This window comes from Furipterus horrens, unplaced genomic scaffold (assembly GCF_987537825.1).
Source record: "Furipterus horrens unplaced genomic scaffold, mFurHor1.1.pri manual_scaffold_9, whole genome shotgun sequence".
Taxonomy (NCBI): domain Eukaryota; kingdom Metazoa; phylum Chordata; class Mammalia; order Chiroptera; family Furipteridae; genus Furipterus; species Furipterus horrens.
Genome location: NW_028327179.1, coordinates 93,512,026 through 93,532,983, shown reverse-complemented (window position 1 = coordinate 93,532,983; position 20,958 = coordinate 93,512,026). Strand labels below are relative to the sequence as shown.

At 41.2% G+C, this 20,958-nt stretch overlaps 1 protein-coding gene and 1 non-coding gene across 3 annotated transcripts in view; one reads left to right on the top strand and one right to left on the bottom strand.

Moving 5' to 3' along the window:
• Window positions 1–16,878, top strand: part of ZC3HAV1 (zinc finger CCCH-type containing, antiviral 1) — a 53,301-nt gene extending 36,423 nt beyond the window's left edge. Inside the window, exons 9-13 of one of the 2 annotated variants that reach the window (XM_090287566.1) lie at window positions 2,576–2,678; window positions 7,490–7,580; window positions 8,324–8,454; window positions 8,813–8,946; window positions 16,029–16,878. In XM_090287566.1, the coding sequence (XP_090143692.1) occupies window positions 2,576–2,678; window positions 7,490–7,580; window positions 8,324–8,454; window positions 8,813–8,946; window positions 16,029–16,291 (722 nt within the window). In that variant the 3' untranslated portion in view covers window positions 16,292–16,878. Of the gene's footprint in view, window positions 1–2,575; window positions 2,679–6,168; window positions 6,343–7,489; window positions 7,581–8,323; window positions 8,455–8,812; window positions 8,947–16,028 lie in introns of those variants that run through there. The other variant, XM_090287567.1, reaches the window with a different exon arrangement.
• On the bottom strand, window positions 241–347 carry LOC150002202 (U6 spliceosomal RNA). Its single transcript, XR_016513273.1, has one exon. It is a non-coding gene; the product is annotated as a U6 spliceosomal RNA (small nuclear RNA).
• Window positions 16,879–20,958: the final 4,080 nt, after the last annotated feature.

Here is a 20,958-nt window from a genome sequence, read left to right as displayed (position 1 = left end):
AGATGGTCACATGCTTGATCTTTCAGGACCAGCCCTGCAGGTGCTTTGAAAGAGATACAGGAGGCTTGCTCAAGTCCTTGAAATACCTCCTGAGATGTGGGCCCTGTACTAATTCCTATAGTATAGTTTTGAAGGACCAGTATACCGACTTTTCCGGAAAGCAACCTGACAGTACAGATCAAGAGATAGTAAACTAGGCTTGTTTTTTCATCCTCTTAGGAAAATTTCTTTCTTTCTTTTTTTGATACGAAGTGCCTCACGAATTTCTGGGTCACCCTTGCTCAGGGGCCATGCCGATCTTTTCTCTATCATTCCAATGTTAGTATATGTGCTGCTGTAGTGAGCACTTGGGGATCTTTCTAAGGAAGCCATTCATCAGGAGAAAAATAAAAAGCTCCAGGCATGAAGATCTTTACTGAAGCCTAATCTGAAGTACTAAAACAGGAATAGCCTGGGTACCAGTACGGTCGTGCCTAAACAATTGGGTTATTAAATGTCAGTGGGTTATTGGGTAGTTGTTAAAATTCTGATTATGAAAACTATGCAGTACAAGCAAACTTTGATGTTGTTACATGGAAAAGGCAGGAGCCCCAGTTTCTGTTTCTGCACTTTTCTATTTGTATGCGATAGTATTTAAAATGGAAAAGATTTAAAAAAAAATTGATGTGCATGTTAAGTGTAGCAATGAATGCATGTGGACCAAGACTAGAAGGCAATAGAGAAAAATAAAAATCTCTTCTCTTGGATGGTGAAATAAAAAACGGCTTAAGTTAAACATACTTACTTATTTATTTCTTAGAAAGACGGTAAGGAGAGGGAGAGAAACATTGATATGGGAGAGAGACATCAATTGGTTGCCTCTCGTGCACCCACAACCGGAGTCCTGGCCTGCAACCCAGGCCTGTGCCCTGACCCGGAATTGAACTGGTGACTTTATTTTGTTCACAGGCTAATGCTCAGTCCACTGAACCACACCAGCCAGGGCTAAATACCTTTTTCCTTTGCTGGTGGTTTATCATTTTGACAACGTAAAACTGTGGCGGCGAGATGAAAACCAATGTTCTGGGTTCCTGAGTCAGGAGCAATTTAGCCAGTAATTTTGTTCACTGACTTCAGAGAAAGCAGTTCAGAAGAGTTTGCAGGGTTCTACTCCTTATTATTATTATTATTATTATTTTATTTCTTAGATTCTCTCATTCATTAAACTTGTATTGGAGCGTCAGCTGTGTGCCAGGCACTGTTCTAGACACGGGCAAACCAGGCAATTTCAGAAAGTGCTCCCTGCTAGGGAGAGAAGCAGTGTGGTAAAGCAGAAAGCGAATGAAGGGGTCTTGGGAGAGCGCCTACTTTTATGGGAGCAGGAAACTTTGGAAGGGAGGGGCCCTCCAGGAAAGGGAACACTTAAGCTGTAATTTGCAGACAACCCTAAGGTTTCAGAGAGCAGCGAGAAGGTCTGTAAGAGATGAGAGCAGACGTAGGAACTTGAACAATCAGGAGAAGGTTGTGACATGATCTGATTTCTTTTTGTTGTTGTGTATGTTTGCTTCGTTTTACCTCAACTATACTGAGTCGTAATTGCTACAATGAAATGCACGCACTTTAAGTGTGCTGTGGGGTGAATGTCGACAGATGCATGCACCTTCTGTCCTAATCAAGATAGAGAACTGTCCCAGCAATACAAAAGTCTCCTCCTGCACTTTTGCTATGAGTCTTCCCCCGCCACCAACTGATCTGCTTTCTGTCACTATAGATTTGTTTGATCTATTCTAGAACTTCATACAAATAGAATCTTACAGTGTGTACTCTGCATGTAGCTCGCGCCCTTCACTCAGAATAATGGTTTTTAGATTCAGCTATGTTGCTGCATGTATAGTAGCACTTTCTTTTCATTGCTGAGTAATATTCCATTTTAAGGCTATATCATGGTTTGTTTATCCATTCACCTCTTGGTGTATATTTTGGGTTGCTACTTGGAATGTTTGACTGTAAGTCTCTGTGTGCATATAGGTTGTCATTTATTTTGGGTAAATACCAAGGAGTGGGATTGCTGGATCACACAGGTAGTTTATGTTTACAAGAAACTGCCAGACTGTTTTCTAGCAATATATGATGATTTCCTTTTTTAAAGCCGTCACTCTGGCTATAGCTTGGACCTAGGTGTACAGCATGTATGAGTTGAAAATGACATTTCACACTTGATGTAGAAAAATATCTTCAAAATATGTAACTATGTCATATAATGATATATCATCATTCATGCCTTGTGTAGGGTTGCTTACGTGGATGATGTCTTGTTGTCTGGCTAACCTAGCTCTCTACCTTCTGGCTTTGATTCAAAGATTAGATTAATTGCTAAATGCTCATTTACCTCTTTGCCTCCTGGGTCTTATAAAGGGGGGCAGTAAAGAATCCCCAAGTTTTTGTCATGAGCAATTTCCATCCAAAAGGCTTTTCTCTACTCACATACATAGTTCAGACATGGATATTTGTTGTGTTACTAGCGTCTGAAAAATAACAATAAATCATTTTCTAGGACTTAATCCTTCATCGTTTGTCTTCTCTTTTCTGCCTATAGGGATGATTCAGACAAACATAGCTTCCAAGACCCAAAAGGACGTCATCAGAAGGCCAGCATTTGCGTCTGCCTGGAGCATGGTGCAGATGCCCAGGGGGCCAGAGTAAGTGTTCTGAGGCACTGCATGCTGACAGATGTTTGCCATGGTCGCGCGCTGAACTCACTGAGCCACTCATGCGTCTGGAGCCCATGTTCTCGAAATGTTCCTGCTTGCATTTCACGGCGCTTTCCTTTGGCGTTGCCTTGGAGCAGGGTGTTTGTTAGGCAGCACAGTGTGATGGGAAGAATACGAGAGCGGGAAATCTTTCTTTTCCTCTTGCTCACAGGAGACTTTCTTGGGACAAGTCTCTGAACTACTCTGGGGCTCAGTTTTTGTAGCTGTGAATGGGCTGGATTAATGGCGTGTGCCTAGACCATAATCAAATGCTCTGAGTTTTGTTTTGCTGTGGGTTCTTCTGTGTATCCTTGGTTTTTTTTCTTTTTTTAGGGAATTTATAGAGGGTGGGGAGCTGAGAAAGAAATGCAAAGGAAAAAAGGTTGAGGTAGCCACCTGAGCCAAGGGGATTTGGAGAAAGAGAAAGCTGACAAAGGAGCTTTTTAGAGGAAAGGGTGCTGTGGGGGATTCAATGTAACTCTCCTTTGTCTGCTCATGAAACTCAGTAAAATCTGCATTATTCGTGAACATTTTTCGCGTTGGATTTTTTTTATGGGTGATGTGTGACTATGGAAAAGATTTCAAGGTAGGTGCAAAATCAGGGTGTTCAATTAGGTTCTGTTTGTTGTAGGAATTAAGGTATTTCATTTAAGAGGGAATTACTAAAAGGAAAAACATGGCGTAATAAGGAAAATATTTCACAAGAATGCAAGGATGGGAAGAACTGAGCTATGTCAGGGCCTCAGGAATGGCAGTCCGTTCCAGTTCTGCTGTAGAACCTGAGGGGTGAGGGGCCGCAGATCCTTGCCTCCAGCTTGTGCCCCAACCGGGATGGAACCTGCAACCCAGGCATGTGCCCTGACCAGGAATCGAACTGGTGACCTTTTGCTTCGTGGGACAACGCCCAACCAACTGAGCCACACCAGTCAAGGCTATTTTTAATTTTTTGAGTACCCTCTATACTGCTTTCCACAGTATCACCAATCAACATTCCCACTAACAACGCACGAGAGTTCCCTTTTCTCCACATCCTCGCCAACACTAGTCATTTGTTGATTTATTGATGGTAGCCATTCTATCAGGTGTAAGCTGATATCTCATTGTGGTTTTAATTGGCATCTCTCTGATGATTAGTGACTTCGAGCATCTTTTCATATGTCATTGGCCACGTATGTATGTCCTCTTTGGAGAAGTGTTTATTCAGGTCTTTGGCCCATTTTTCAATTGGATTGTTTTCCTCTGAATTTCTTAATTCAAACTCCCAAGAATTAGAATGGGATTGGCTTAGCCATCTAAGGTCCTATCCAGGTTTTTAAGTATTCAAATTAATAAAGTAAAAACATTGCAGGGTGGGGAGGAGTAAGGTTAATGCTGTCACAAGGCTCACATTCTGCAGGGTGAGCCCATGAGATTTAGTGGTTTGGTTAGTGATACGCGTCCTCAGAGCAGCAGGACAGGAAGGGGCGGCTCTTTTCATTTGGGCAACTAACAAGGTCATTGTAACTCTTCCTCATTCCTTCAATGGTTCAGGCAGGATGTCTCAACAAAATGTTGTTTAGACTGTATTCCTTGAAGCGACCCATCATTCTTTGTAATAAGTCTTATGCTCCCATTTGGTCTTGGCCAGTGAGACCATATACTGGTCCCTTTATGGAGAGCAGAAACTGTCCAGAACGTGTTCCTTTGTAACTTCAAGCTGGATGCTCCATTCTGTGTGCATCTATTTCCGAGGGAAGAACCTGGTTTGTGACATTGCCAAATATTTCGTGAAGTCAGCCCCTTGTCTGTCTCAATAGTTTTGCCTCATGCTTTTCCATTTGCTTCTCCCCTTCTCTGGGAACGTCCTCCCCGTCGGTCCTGTGAATCAGTGTGTTTCATGGCCCCCCTCGAATGCCACCTTTCCCATACAGACCTTACCCGGGACTGCCCAGTCTTCTCCTTTGCCCTCCAGTACCACTTTGTAAGTCTTCCTAGTACTTACCTGTTCTACCTGATAATATAGTTATTTGGGTAGCCACCTTCCCTGGCACAACTCTCCCATCCTCTTCCTCCCCCTCCACAATTATCAGCTCCTCAAAGCTCTTGAAATAACTTTGCATAACGAACGGTATATAGTGATGTGACTTGGATAGCTGAGTGAATGAATAAAACGAATCGTGAAAACCACGTTCATGGGGGGTCCTGTCGAGAACCGGATTTAATCCTGCCATCAGTAGCCAGGAGGAGACCCATTCCCTTTAGGATGAGAGGGCTGTGAGTACCATCCTGAATGGTCCCAAGAGAAGTGAACAACAGTATTCCCTCACTTACCATGGGTATTACGTTCGAGAACCCCTCACCCCCCCCCCGCAAAGTAGGAACCTTACATTTATTCTACACTCTTGAACCTACGTAACTTTAGCAACATACGTATACAGTACCTACCGCTAAATCCTGTGATATAGCAAAAAAAATCCACAATAAATAATTAGATATAATATTTTAAAAAGTCCCGCGATACAGTGAGGCCGCGATAAGTGAACCGTGATATATCGAGGGACTACTGTATAGCACACTTCATTGTTGATGGGCCCAGTGGATTGAGTGCTGCACTATGCAGATTCAGTGTGGAAATCTTGAGTTTAAAATACAGATACAGTAGTCCCTCTGTATATCGTGGTTCACTTAGTGCGGCCTCACTGTATTGCGGGATTTTAAAAAATATTATATTTATTTATTGCGGATTTTTCGCTCTATCGTGGGATTTTGTGGTACTGTATATGTATGTTGTTAAAGTTACGTAGGTTTAAGAGTGTAGAATAAATGTAAGGTTCCTACTTTGTGGGGGGGTGTCTGAAATGTAATACCCACGATAAGTGAGGGAATTCTGTACATTGGCGCTAATCTCTCATTCCAAAAGAATCTTCATTTTACAAAAGGGGGTTGTTAAAGAGTTCTTTTCCCCTTAAAGCATTTTTAAATTTAATTATTTCACTATGGAAAATTTCAAAGTTAAAGTAAAGAAAATTGTATAATCCCTATGTGTTTAGTGGGGGATTATATGGAGAAAGCCAACTTCAAGAGTAAATATTTTACCATTCTTGTTTCCTCTATCTCCGCCATCATCTTGAAGATTTTTCTTCTGCTTAAATATTTTCATGTATAAATTTCACACATCATATTATTTCACTGTAAATACTTCAGGTGTGTCTAACAGTTTTAAAAACATTATACAATACCATTTACCCAGCTAACAAAATTGACAGTGATTCCTTAATATCATCTAATGTCCGGTTCATGTTCTGTTTCTTCCCCGTTGTCTCAAAAATGACTTTGAACAGTTGATTTATTCTAACTTGTATCAAAATAGGCTATGAATATTTCATTTGCTAGATTTGTCTCTTAAGCTTTTAATGTATTACAGTTTCCCCTCCTCCACCTTTTTTTTTTTTTTTTAAAGAAATGAGGTGAACCCTGGCTGGTGTGGCCCAGTGGATTGAGTGCTGGCCTGTGAACCGAAGGGTGCCTGGTTCAATTCTCAGTCAGGGCACGTGCCTCGGTTGTAAGCCAGGTCCCCAGTTGAGGACACGCGAGAGGCAACCACACATTGATGCTTCTCTCCCTCTTTCTCTCTCCCTTCTCCTCTCTAAAAATAAATAAAATCTTAAAAAAAAAAAAATGAAGTGTTTTATTCTGTAGAATGTCCCAAATTCAAAATATAGCAAATTGTATCCTTAAGGGGTTATTTGAGTGTACTTTCTGTGCATTGATGGTTAGATTTAGAGGACTGATTAGACTCAGGTTCCCTTTTTGGTCAAGAATAATATAGAAGTGATATTTTCACTTCCAGTCATGTATTATGAAAAGAGGCCTTAGAATAACTGGTTGTCCTGTTTTTAGTGGTGGAGATGGGGGTGTGAGTTCAAGTCATTTTAATCTGATCCCTCCGTTACAACAGTCTTCATCGGGACTTCTACTTAATGGTTTTTTAAATAGCTGTTGATGGTCATTGTTTAGATCCATTATTTCATGTGAGCTTACAAAGTGGTATTTTTCTGATTCTGTCAATTTTGCAATTCATAGCTGTGATTTGTCTATAAAGAAGAGCTTTTCTTCATTTATGGTTTTACCTTGAAATACAATTAATAAGCAGCAGGATTTCTTTTCCCTTGTACCTTTAATATTCTTAAATATTTATTGTTTGACAAAGAAGCTGAAGGACACACTTAATGCTAACATGTTAGGAGTTTTGAAGGTTGAGCAGAAATATAAAAAAGAATCAATGTTTTTACACTTTAAATGAATGGGAAAATAACATTTAATTAATTTACCAACATTTGAATAATGTCTGCATTTTCAAAAAGCATGATTTGCCCTGGCTGGATGGCTCATTTGGTTGGAGCATCATCCTGTACACCAAAAGGTCGTGGGTTCAGTTCCCAGTCAGGGCACATACCTAGGTTGCAAGTTCAATCCCTGGTTAGGGCGCGTACGAGAGGCAACTGATCGATGTTTCTCTCACGTCAATGTTTCCTTCCCTTCCTTCCTCCTTACAATCAAGCAAAATATCACTTCAATGAAGATTAAAAAAAAAATAAATCAATGAAAAGGATGATTACAGGTATACCTACAGCAGAACTGTGCAGGGATATAGTCCAAAGAAAAATACAAAGAAGAAATTATCTGGGAAAGCTTTGCTTAGAGGCTGGAAGCTAAGGACAGTGAGGACTTGCGCGCAGGGGCCAGGGGCCAAGTGAGTGCTAACTCTCTCCTGTTTGTAGCCATCCGCCGGCGCAGACCCAGTCCGAGCCTTTAACCTCGCCAGCTCGTCCTCAGTGGAAGTCACCCTCCACCCTGTTGAACGGATATGAGGTACTTGGTTTTTACCTTTCGGTGGATGATTAGGTGGGGAAAGCACTTGGTACAAACGCGTGCGTTTGTTTGCATGAAAGAACGAGTCGCTTCTGTAAAACTCTTGGAGCAAGATGCAGAGACCGGCAGCTCCATGGTGATGGTGTCACTTTCCCAGGGAGCCCGGTCGTTTCCGGGGCCCCGCCACACAGGTTCTCACGGGGGCAGACCCTCATGAAAACCCTGGGAGACGCATATTAGTAGTTTTGTTTATGGGCAAGAAAACTGGAACTGGGAGAGTAAAACTGACTTGTCCATTAGTTGGAGTTAAAGAGCTGGTTTCAAGGGGAGTCACATAGGCTGAGTCTCCCCTTGTCACCTCACCTGGCTGGGGCAAGACTCCCCAGATTGTTTAACCTCCACATCACGCGCGAGCGTGGGGCACAGGCTCCTCTGCTTGGGCTGCAGGGGCACCCTCGATGCGTCTGCCCAACACTGGCTTTAGGCAAGGAAGTGGTCGGGTCACTGAACTAAATCAGACACCCTGGGGGAGCCTGTCGTTGCCTTTAGACATAACGCTTTGTTAGCCATGTCAGCCTGAACGGACGGGCCCAGTGTCAGCTAGTTTGTAACTGGAGCAAACCACCAAAGCCCATGTATCCTGCCTGCTGTCACTGGCTGTGGTGTAGGGGGCCACACGCGTGGACAGAGCGTGCTGTAAACGTTGCCTGTTCTACATTGTTATATTTAAATTTTTTTTTTAGTTGTTAGAGATCAGTAACCATCTCCCTGAATATGTCAGAGTAAGAGAATTTTTTAAAACGACTATGAAAAATGTCAAGATTGAAAAGATCCGGAAGGTGAAGAACCCACAGCTCTTGAATGCTTTTAAAAGGTTGGTGGCCATGTTTCTTGACACAGTGTTTAAGAGGATTAGTTAAGGTCTACCCTTGAAGATTTGTATTCACTTGTTTCTTTTCGTAGTCAACGGTCTCTCCATCTCTGGTTTTCATTCTGTATGTGAGTTTCTTTCAGCTTTGGCTGTACAATTCAATGATTTCATGTATCTGTCATTGAAAAGTTTTCATCTCTCTATATATTGTTTACAGCTGTTGTTTTCAAATAAGTAGCTCCATTCTGAATGCTCGTGAAATGAATTTTTAAGACAACGAGACTATAGTTGGCATTAATGTTATTAACCAGAGTGGGAGAGGAATGTTCTCAGTGCTAAGTTTCCCATTTTCCTGTATTAGGAAAAAAGAGGAGATGAAGAACAGCAACGAAAAATTACTGTTTTATGCCACGGGCCGCGTCCATGTGGATTCTATTTGTAATAATAATTTTGACTGGACCAAGCACGGGACTCCTGATCTCAGATATGGAAAAGGTCTGTACTGGAATGAGAGAACCTGTCTGTAACAAGTGCTGTAGGTCCTAACTCAAGCGTCTGTTACGAGGTGTATGTGATTATTTTGTATTAACCACAATGTGCAGGCGTTTGCCATGATGGAGAGCAGGTAAGCTTACCCTAACCTTAGGTGCCCCAATTAGAGCGCTAAATTGATTGCTGCACTTTACTCCTGCTCCTGCCTCCGATTTTGGAGGAGAAAACTTCCCTTTTTCATGACAGACTTCCATTCTCTGAGACTCTTTGATCTCACACATGCTTGTAAACTGTGCCACTGGTTGGCCCCCTTGTCTACCTTTACCTCTCAGTTCTGGCTGTGGCTCTTCCTGGCCTATGTCTGTCCCATCAAAGCCACTTGAAGTAGTGTTCTTGTCATGGATGGGTTCTAGTCAAAGATGTGGGAAGAGGCTTCTCCATCTCAGGCCATAGGTCACCTGGGGACTAAAGTCACACAGGTCTGCCCACATGCAAAGGTCTTTCCAGCGTTTTCTGTTTGCTCCTAAACTTCATGCAACTCTTAGAAACAAACCAATAAAAACCACAGAATCTCTCGCCTTAAGGGAATAAATCATAGTTTATCAAGTTTCAGAGTGGGCTCCGCTCATACAACGAAGATTAAATTCACCCCCTAACCCCCCAAAAAGAAGCCAGTCGGTCAGTTAACGGATATTTTTGAGTGCTTGCTATATGCTAGATACTGGGGACACAGTGGTAAACAAGTTAGATAACATAACATAACATGTTATTTTACATAATGAATTACATGATTTCATGTGCAGCTGCTGTGGAGGAAAAGAATCGGTCCCGTGGACACCTAACGCAGCCTGAGAGATGTTCTCGAGGAAAGGGGTGCCTATAGGGGGTTCATCTGCCTCGTAGAGTTTGCGTGTCGAGTAAGGAACCAGGGGTGCAAAGCGTGGCCACATGATAGAGTTTAGATCTGACCCAGATCAAAGGGCATCGGAAGCTAATGGAAGGTTTTCACCCGCGGAATGACCTGGTAAAAATTTCATAAGCTTGTTAAACTTAAATGCATCGCTAAAACTTACCTAGAAATGTTTGCAGAAAGTGGGTAACCATCTTGAGTGAGGTGTAACATGTGTGATGTTTTTAAATCCACCAGTTTCTCAAAGATCCTCTCTTGTCAGAACTGAGATATTTTCCTGAGAAAATGGAAGTACAGTATATAACTGACTCTATAGTGACCGGCATGGGCGCTTAGTCTGTTTCTCCTTTTGTATAAATAGAAGAGTACTGAAACCCTCTGAAATATATTTTAGCGGTGCGATAGAACTACTCGCTTGCTATTGTTTCTCCTTTTAACGTGGTAGAAGGGGAGAGTTGTTAATAGCCAAGGGTACACCCTGTGCAGCAAGGATGTGGTCTGCCATCCTCACAGAGAGGTACGGTATTTCTCAGGGAACTTGGCCTTTGTCCCATGACCCCCCCCCCCCGCCCCCCCCGCAGGTCAGGGAGTGTGACCCTTCTGCTTGACTTGTCTCTCCTATCATACAGTAGTAGGAGATGTTTCTGTTTTGTTTGTAGTTGTTTTTAATATGAGCTTTCTGTTCTCATCACCCAGGATGCTATTTAGTCCTGGCTAAACTGTGTGAGTCACTGGGTCCATTCTCTTAAAAAGGTCGGGCAGTTATCCTAAAAGAAGCCAAGTGATAGATGGCAAAGATACTGCTACTCTCCCAGGGAAAACAAAGCCCCCTGGTGCCTGTGAAACCACTCTGGTGAGGCTGTTATCTGCATTAATTTCGTATGGGACTGTGTTTAAGGGGCATCGAGCAAAGAGACATGCCTGGAAAACAATAGAAGGACTGTTGGCTACACCCTTTATAAATTGCAGGTGGAAAGCAGGTATCTGCCGGGAGATGGAGGTAATAATGCAAAACAGGTTAGTGAGAGAGTTTGTAAGAGCTAGAAAGTTAGGCCACAACCGCCCATCTGTTTGGACCAAGGATAAGAACCTCAGCAGTTGAGTAAAAGCCACTTAACTCCATAGTCAGAGGAGGTTTTAAAAACTAAGATTTGGATAAAAAGCCGAAGCAAGGTGAAATTAGGAAAAGAATCACGTTTGGGAACAAGCTCAGCAAAGAAGGGCTCAAGAGGCCTTCTTGACTCAAGAAGCTGGACGGGAAGCATAGAAGGCCAGGGAACATATTTCAGATGCAGGGTGCTGCACAGGTCAGAGCTATAAAACCGGAGGTTCTGTAGCCCACGTACTTCAGGATGCTAAATGGTTAGGAAGAAGAAGAAACAAAAATGTTATTTTTGAAGATCCTATGAGTGTCTATAGAGAAAACCCCAAACAATCTGCAGAGAATTGGAATGTTGGTGTTCTAGACAGGAAATGAGACACATGGCATCCCTCTGCCGTTGGACGCCTATGTCATCTTGGACTTCTGACCCAGGCCCAGAGCAGTGGAGCTCAAGGCCCCGGAATGACTGACTCAGAGCCAAGTTGACCTTTTTTGACTCTCATCCTAGAGAGGGTTCTTTTCCCTGGTCTTATTCAGAGTTTTGTCTAGTTAACAAAGCCCGTACCATTATTATTATTTTTGTGATTGATTGATTTTAGAGAAAGAGGGGAAGGAAGAGATAGAGAGAGAAACATCAGTTTCCTCCATTCAGTTATGCCCTCATTGGTTGATGCTGATGTGCCCTGGCCAGGGATCAAACCTGCAACCTTGGCATATCGGGACGACGCTCTAACCAACGGAGATACCCGGCCAGGGCCAGAGCCCTTTATTTTTTCAATGCATTTCTAGATCTTATTTTGACTCCCAGAAGCTGACCATGATTCCTTCTTTCTCTTTATGTATTCCTTCCAAAGATTCAATGTGTCTGGATAAATAAAAGATGGTTATGTATTTTAAAAATTGCCAAAAAAGAAAAAAAAAAAAGCACAATGTCTTTGACAGTAGCATCCCATTATATCAATTCTACTGAGTAGATGACAATATGAACAAAGTAGATTTTAGGAAGTTAGCATATTGCAAAGTCTAAGTGTGATTAGCAGGACAAACAAAAACTAGGCCAAAAAAAAAAAAAAAAAAAAAAAGATGGGAGAAAAGTATTTATGAAGATGAGAGATGGCAAAGGCCTGGGAAGTTGTCGATAGCATAGCAGATTTAAGGCTTGGTGGGAGTAACAAAAGATGAGGCATGAGCCATAGGCTGGGGGTCAGATCCTGAAAAAGTTTATAAGCCATCTTAAAAGGACGGCTTTTCTCCTGTGGGCAGCCACGATCACCAGTGGCTTTGGGAAGGCGTGATATGGTGACTTCGGCTGTGCTGTGAAGAAAGGATGGATGAGACCAAGTCTGGAGGCAGAGAGAATGTCAAGAGGTCGTTTCAAGAGTCCAGGCCAGAAATAAGGGTGTTTTAGGTCCAGGAAGTGGCAGAGGGATGAACAGGCTGTTGGGATTCAGGGGATCTATTCCCTGTAAGTATTTGTAACAAAACAGATTCCTGGTCTTAGGAGAGTGGGCAGTGTTGAGTCTTAGGGTAGGATCATTTGGGGAAATGTAGAGTCTAGATTATATAAGCGACATTTAAAATCAACTGATGCTCCATTTTAAAAATCAGTCATTTTGGGCAATGGCTGCTCTTTTGAGTGGAGAATGATAAAAATGTCCTCCAAAGATCTATTTTACCTGTATAAAGAATCATTTTTTATTGTCTTCATACGTCTTTTTATTCAGCTATCATGGAGAGACAGAAGTAATCAAAGAGTCAAATCAGCACTCAGGCTTTCTTACAAAAAAGGAAAAAAAATTTAATTGAGGTATAAAAATAACTCAGTGCCATTAAAACATGCAATTATTTCTGTTGAAAATAGATTTTGTAGCTTTGTCAAGCAATTAAAGTGCATACTGAAGAAAAACATGGATAAAATTACTGTATTGATTTAATTCCATTTTCTTGAAGTCAAATGTATTTTCACCTGTAACTCCATACTATTTATTTTATATCTTTTACATGTGCAACTGGAATCGACTTATCTGGACAGGTTAGCTTTCTAGAATGTAAATCAGAATCTGAAAGAGTGAACAATTGCCTGAGTTGTCATAAAATGCCTCTACCGAAGGTCATGTATGTTTCAGAATCCACGTAGTCTTAGTATTTCAGAAACTGGGTTTTTTTTTTTTCAGCCCAACCAGTGTGGAGTGTGGGAGGAAAGAGATGCTAGAGGCAGGCAGCCAGAAGAGAGGAAACGGCTTTTAAGTGGGGAATGAGGAGAAATGATCTGCAAGACACAAACACAACTTTTTTTCTCATGCTGTGGCCATTTGTATGGGAGAAAATGGCTGCCTCCCTCCACAGGGCAGCTCTATGTCATAACCCCATATGTCAGAATTAGATCTGCCTCTGCTGTATCAGTAGAAGAAGGGGTCAGATGAGTTTGTTCTACTTTTGAAATCACAGAAATGTATATGCTATAAAAAGATTTCTTTCCAAAATAGCTTAAATTGATTAGGAGTTCTGGAGACTGACATAAGAGGAATAGTTCTTCGCAGACACTTAAGAAATGAGGTATGACTGTACTCTGATATAGAGAGATGGGTAGTGTCATCCAGAATATGTAGTGGGTATTCGTTACAGTGAGAAGTAACATGCAGAACGCGCAGTCTGTACCCCCACTTGCTCGTGGAGGCTATAGCGAGTGGCACAGAAGGCAGGTGTAACTGCCAATCTGTTAAAACGGAGGCGCTGGAATAGCTGGGATAGAGGGCCGCTGGCAATGACAGAGGTTGGAGCGAGTGGGCGGCCCAATAGATATGTGGTAGGCTGATGTTTTTGTGCGTGTGTGTGCTGGTCATTTTCCACTTATTTACTGGCCCACTTTGTGAGATTGTAAAAAGATCCTGATGGACTTCCTGTCTCCAAAATATAGGCTTGTTTTGGTCACACATCAATAAGAAAAAGACAGAATACAATAGGGAATGAAAGGTAAAAAAAGCAGTTCAGAGGAAAAAAGCATATGAAATAACACCAATAAGCATGTGAAAGGTCATCAATGCCACTGGTATTCAGGGAAATTTATATTAAAATCAGATTTATTATTTTTTTGCCCAGTATATTGGCAAAAATTAAAAGGATAGCTAAATACCCAGTGTTGGCAAGGAAGGGGTGAGACAGGACTTTCTTCGTTGTTGATGGTAAAAATTTTAGACCACTTTTGGAGGACAGTTTGCAATATCTGTCAAAATTTAATATGCTCACGTCCTTTGACTCAGCCATGATAGTTTTGCAATCTGTTCTACAGAACTTTATACAGGTTCTCAAAGGTATATTTACTAGGATGCTTCAGGAGCACTTATGTAGAAGTGTTTTTGGTAATAGCAAAAAAAGTGAAATCAACCCATGTTTTCATCAATATAGGGGTAGTTCAATTAAATTATATATCCATACAGTGGAATCCTATACAGCCATGAAAAAGGATGAGTTGGGGTTAGATGTGCTGACATAGCAAGATTTCTAGGACTAAAGTGGAAAAAAAGTTGTAGAACTGCTCATATAGGATGCCCCTATTTATGAACAACTAAAAATAAAATCATGTGAGCAGATACGTATGTAAGTGCTGAGGAGCAGGCGAAAGAGAATTTCCACCAAGCTGTTAACTGGGGGAAGAAGAATGGGACTGGAAATGGTAGGTCAGTACAGTTGGAATTTAATTTTTTATTCTAAACATTTTTGAACATCACTTACCCAGATGTTCAGTAATTCAGGAATTCAAACATCTGAATTATTATAAATAAATAAATAAATAAATGAGAAAAACATTAAACATTTGTTACCATAAATATAACAAATTCATTTTAATTCTTTTTGTATAGAGAATCAGAATTTCAGAATTTGGCCAGGGCAGAAAAGCATCTGGCAATGATAAAAAGAAAAAGAAGAAATTTTAATTTGTCAGGAAAGTGTTGTTGATCTGCTGAGTATGGGAATTTCCATGATTACCAGAGGTTTTAGATCAGCTGTCTCTGAAAAGCTCTGCCAGGGTCAATTGCTTGGTCATACATTACCTCTTCCTTTCACATTTTTCATGACCTCCTCACAGTAGTAAACGACCTTTGCCCCTTATAATACTAAATGGCCTCTGCTGGAATATCTTTGGTTCATCAGTGATAATTCAGCTCGCCCTGCATGAACTGCATGAGTTGGATCATTGTCATATCACCACTTGGTCTTTGCACCCAGGGGCTCTAACTGTCACAGAGAGTCCTGCACAGTAGCCACTGTCTCTATATTCCAGTGGGGTTTACACGCTGTATTTGAGCTTATTTGTATAATAAACATTTTGTAAGAACCCAGGGAGGTTTATAAGCATCAGTAAGGTATTGTTGACGTATGCTCAGTCCAGCGATTTCCAACCTTTTTCATCTCATGGCACATAAACTAATTACTAAAATCTTTGGCCCACCAAAAAATGTATTTTTTTGCAAATCTGACAAAAAAGATAGGTATACAGTGGTCCCTCTCTATATCGCGGTTCACTTATCATCGCCTCACTGTATCGCGGGATTTTAAAAAATATTATATTTAATTATTTATCACGGATTTTCCGCTATATCACGGGACTTTGTGGTACTGTATTCATATGTTATTAAAGTTACGTAGGTTTAAGAGTGTAGAATATGTTTAAGAACATAAGTAGTGTTTATAAAAGTGGAAAAGGTTAATAAGGGACTGGGAACGGTTTATAAGTGTGTGGGAAGAGTTAATAAAGCCTTAAAATATATATAAATACTAAAATAAATGTAAGGTTCCTACTTCGCGGATTTTCACCTGTTGTGGGGGGGAGGGGTCTAGAACGTAATACCCCCGATAAGTGAGGGAGCACTGTAATTTTGATTCATTCACAGTGGGTGGCCCTTGTTGTTTTGGCTCTTGTAATTTTTCAATTTAGTCACATTGTGTGCTTTAAAAATTCTTGGGGCACATTGGCTTCGTTAATGGCCATTATCTAATTATGTGTAAATGATCTTATAAACTATGTACCTTCTTTTATAATAATTCTTAATCTTTTTTTCTTATTATTTCTAGGAAATTACTTTACAAGGGATGCCATCTCTGCCCACAGAAATTGCCAGTATGATTCCAAAAACATCGTTATGTTTGTAGCCCGCGTGCTGGTCGGAAATTTTATTGAAGGAAATAGGAATTACACGAGCCCTCCTTCCCTGTTCGACAGCTGTGTGGATACGAATTTGCATCCTTCCGTCTTCGTCATCTTTCAGAAAGATCAGATGTACCCGGAGTACGTGATTGAATATAGCGAAGCAGATAAAGCCTGCGTGATTAGTTAGAAGTGATGCACGCGTGGTCCTACAGGACGCTGTAACCATTCCGTCCACTGACAGAAGCAGATTGCTGCAGATAATAGTTACACTGTTTTTACATTTCCTCGCCTCGTTATCAGATGCCTTGGATCAGTGGTTCCCAAACTTTGCTGCATCTTTGAATCATCTGGAAACTCTAAAAAAAATGCCCACTGTCCAGAATGCATTCGTTCCAACTAAAGCACCGTTGCTGTGCCTGAGAGCCGTCAGGTTTGGGAACCACTGGATCAAGACTGATTTCTAAAACTTCTGTGATTGAAGCAACCTTTCTCTCCCAACCAGTCTTAAGAGTTTACTGTATGGCATGGTTTTATTTTGGTTAAACTGAAAAAAAAAAAATTAATTTGGGAACTTTGAGAGAAATCTAAAAATGCCTGTTGAAGTAAGGACTTAAGACCATCCATCTGTGGATGGAAAATTGTGAAAAAGTTGGTGGCGGGAGCGGAATGCTTAGGAATGCAGAGGGGGGGAAGAGAAGGTGATTTAAATGCCATTACAGATATAGCTACAGCACTGTACCTTTGTAGTGACACTGATGTGAGGCATACATTTCGTTATCTCTACGTTTATTTAGGGGACTCCATTCAGGTCGACTCTGGAATTCAATGCAAAGAGTTGCCAAGTGTGACTCACAGAGAAGTCTTGAATTAATATGGCCCACTTGGGGTCTTTATACACTTATGGCAAAGTAGACATTTATATTCTAATCAGCATGATTCCAGAGAAGGCTTTTCTTCAGGTCGGACTTCCAGGAAGTGTGTGTGTTTTGGGAGTGCTGAGTTGCGGTAACCAGAGTCACACAGTCATGACCGATTACCCAGAGTGCTCCTGTAGCCATTCGCTGTGGCAGGTCAGGCTCACCTGGGAATTAGGAGCAGGGCCCTCCTGTTGGAGGATGGGCTCCCTAAGGAGGCGAGATTTGTTTCCTGGGGAGCACAGAATCTAACAACCAGAACGATGGCTCCCACAGGCCTCGTCTCTTCAAGGGGCTACTTTTTCTAAAAATAATGGATTGTATGGAATTGTAGTACAGTCAGTTTTCAGAGCAGTTGTGATGTGTGGACCAAGTTCCTTATCATGAATCAGGTTTTTCCTGATCTTGACCCTCATGTTGCAGAGATGCAATTTATCCAGCTCTATCTGATTGCCCATTTAGATATCTCTAGTGGGATATTTCACTGGCATCTCTATGGCAGTGTGTCCAAAAGGGATTCACGGTCAGCCTTCCTTAAATGAATGGGTTCCTCTCCGGTATTCTGTATATAAGTCCATGGTTTCACTAGCCACACGTTCTGCTGAAGCAGAAATCCAGAAGTCCTCCTGACCCCTCCCTCTGCCTTCCCCTGTGCCCCTAAGCTGCTCCCAAGTCATTTTCCCTCTTTGTCCCCTTCTAAGTTGTTCTTTATGTAGCAAGAATGGTTATTTTAAAGATTTTTACTTAATAATCTCAAAACACAAATCTGATCATGTGTTTAAAGTTCAGAATCCTGATCACAGCCTCACATGATCCCTCCCTTCCCTTCCCTCCATCATTTATCTTCTCCCACACAAGCCACGGGCTTTCTGTCAGTCTGCTGGTATCCTTTTTACGTAGCTCAGTGGTTCTTAACTAGCATTCCTGCCCTTTTTTTTTTTTAATGAAAAATACTTTGTAACATCCACTTTATCATCCTTAAAATGCAAGTCAGTAATAACATACTCTACCTAAACACAATTTTAGAAATAAGTTTAAAATTCAGTAACGTTAACATAAAAGGGAAATAAAGTACATAACTTGGGCACAACTATACTATCAGACCTAATTAAGTAGTCAGATGTCCATGTTGGCTTACAATGAAAAATCTGAACTTAAAGGAAGGTAAGAGACCAGAAGCTGATTTGTACAAAGAAGTATGGGAAAATAAAACAGCAGCGATACAACTGGACATTAGAATAAAAAGCAGTGATACAATAACTTACTTGCATATGCTTATACGTATTTCTATAAGAACACCTTAATTGAAATAAAAATAGTGTGCAAGAAAATCTAAACTGTCGAAATGGAGAAAATGAGGACATATATTTTTGCAGACGTGCCGTAGGTCATACACGAATGTCTGGCGAGACATTCAGAACTCGTATAGGGTGTAGAAGGATTCATTCCTTACTGTGAGGACATGTCCAATGTATTGCAAAGTGTTCAGCATACTTGGCTCTCACATACTAAGTGGCAGTAACACCCTTCCCTCTCCCCTGGTATGGTGACAGCCACAAACCCTATCACACATAGTCACCTTTTTCAGAGTAGATATTCTGTGATACTCCTTTTGCTGTCCTGAGGTGATTCATAGATAATACAATCTATTTACACACATGCATTTCTTTAAAAGTCAATTTATTGCCCTAACTCTTGTAATGGAGAAACAGGAGGAAAGAAATTTGTAATAAAAATAAATTGAATTTCAACATGTAAATGCTTAGGCATGACTATGCTATACGACATCATGAAATGGTGTTTACTCCTACTTAGAGTGAATAGGTTTGGATTTAAGAGCCGATCAGAGGCTACTTCCTGTAAAGAAGTACAGGAACATGAAAGAGAAGAAGTGTGGGTGGTACTAGAAGGAAGACCAGTATTACTGTTGTCATAATAGGCCATGTACCTCTTCTGTATATGGTAAGGGAAAGGGCGAAGTTACCTTACTTTAAATGAGAATAATAGGACAAGACAAATTACAGACTGTCTGAGAGGAAAACATTTATTATATGCTCTCAGGCAAGCTGTAGGTCCTACATACATGTCCAGCAGGACATTAGAAAGTCGTGTAAGTACAGAATAATTCTTCGTTGTGTGGGGCTAACCCACACACTGCAGGGCATCTGTTATCCCTGGCTGTGTCCACTGAGTGGCAGTAATAGTCCCCAATTATTATGAAACCAACAACCCATCAATTTCTAAAATATCACTGGTAAGAACCACTGACTTAGTTAATATCTAGCATCTTCAGATTAGCTTGTCTACTTATAGATTAGATTGGATGTTTGCCTCGCAAATCCCGAGTTTTTAAAATACCTTGTGCTTTGCTTTGTTCGTTTTTAGCATCTATCCACCTTGAAGTTGTCTGCTTTCTGCATTTGAATGTAGGCTCCTTGAGGGCTAAGTCAACCTGTCTTGTTCACTGTTCTGTACCTGATAACTAGCTGAGTGATTGGTATGCTGATAACATCAATTTTGTTGAATAAACTAAGCTCAATGATTTATATTTCAGTAGTTGAGTTGTATTTCTCATTCTTCGAGTTCAATTTGAGACTAATAAAAAGTACGTATTAATTTTGCTCTGCTGCCTATATTTGCTTGATTTCTAGGTGTCTCCAAAAGACAGTCAACTGCAGACACCAATTTATTCGGTGAGGGATAGTGTTTTGCCCTTTCTAGCTTTATCATTCCAGGACTCCATGACCGCGACAATCCAGGGAAAGGCAGGATGGTGGTGATGGAGAAGCCTGAGACCAGTTGGCACATCTTTTGTTTTGCGGCTTAGAGAGGGAGAGGCTGAAGCTGCTAAGACACCTTTCTTCCTGTGGTCAGTGTTTGGACCAAGGCCAGCTTGAGGCACAAAAGGTAAAAATGTAAATAGAAATATAAACGGTCATCAGAATTGTTCTAACAGTCACTCCTTTAAAAGCCCTTCTTTAATCACAAAGCTTTGGATGGAGAGAGAAGGAAAATCCCTATGGGGCAGTGTAGATTTGATTCAAGTGAAGACAACATTACCATTTGATTTGGACCTCAATGTAAATAAATCAATGTATTGCCAACCTGTTGCTGCCAGAGCACCCACATTCAAATACATGAAAATGCCACCAAACCAAGCATGAGCCGATGTTTGAGTTTTCCCAGTTAGTTATTTGTCCTGTTTGTTTATTTACTTTGTCATAGCAGGCTCTCAAGTTTTCAGACACTTAATGTTGCTGTTCCCCAAGGTTTTATCCTTGGCTTTTCACTCTTCATTTTTGCTGTGTGATCTTATCAACTCTCATAGCATCAGTTCCCCTTTTTTCTTTGTTGAAGATTTTATTTACAGAGAAAGGGGAAGGGAGAAAGAGAGGGAGAGAAATATCAATGCATGGTTGCCTCTCGCAGGCCCCCAACCAGGTATCTGGCCCACAACCCAGGCATGTGCCCTGACTGTGAATTGAACTGCCGACCCTTTGGTTTGCAGGCCGGCGCTCAATCCACTGAGCCACACCAGCCAGGGCAGTTCCCTAATACTTCGATATCACTCACCTGTACTCTCCTCCATCTTTCTTCAACTTTGACCTGTATAGTGTCGAAGTGGTTTGCGCAGTTTCTTGGTACTACTGACATTTTGGCCAAATAATTCTTTGCTGTGGGGCTGTCTTATGCATTGGAAGATGTTTAGCAGCACCCCTGGCCTCTACTCACTCACTAGAAGCCAATAGTGGGAGACAGCCAACATGTTCAAAATATCCAAATCAATAAAATTATTCATGAAAATGAAAGATGTGTCAGGGAACTAGTAGTATAGATGACCCATGGACAACTAAATGAGGATTGACTGTGGGAAAGGGGGAAGGTGGGTGGAGCAGGGAGGAGCAAAGGGGGAAAATGACAACTGTAATAGAAAAACAAA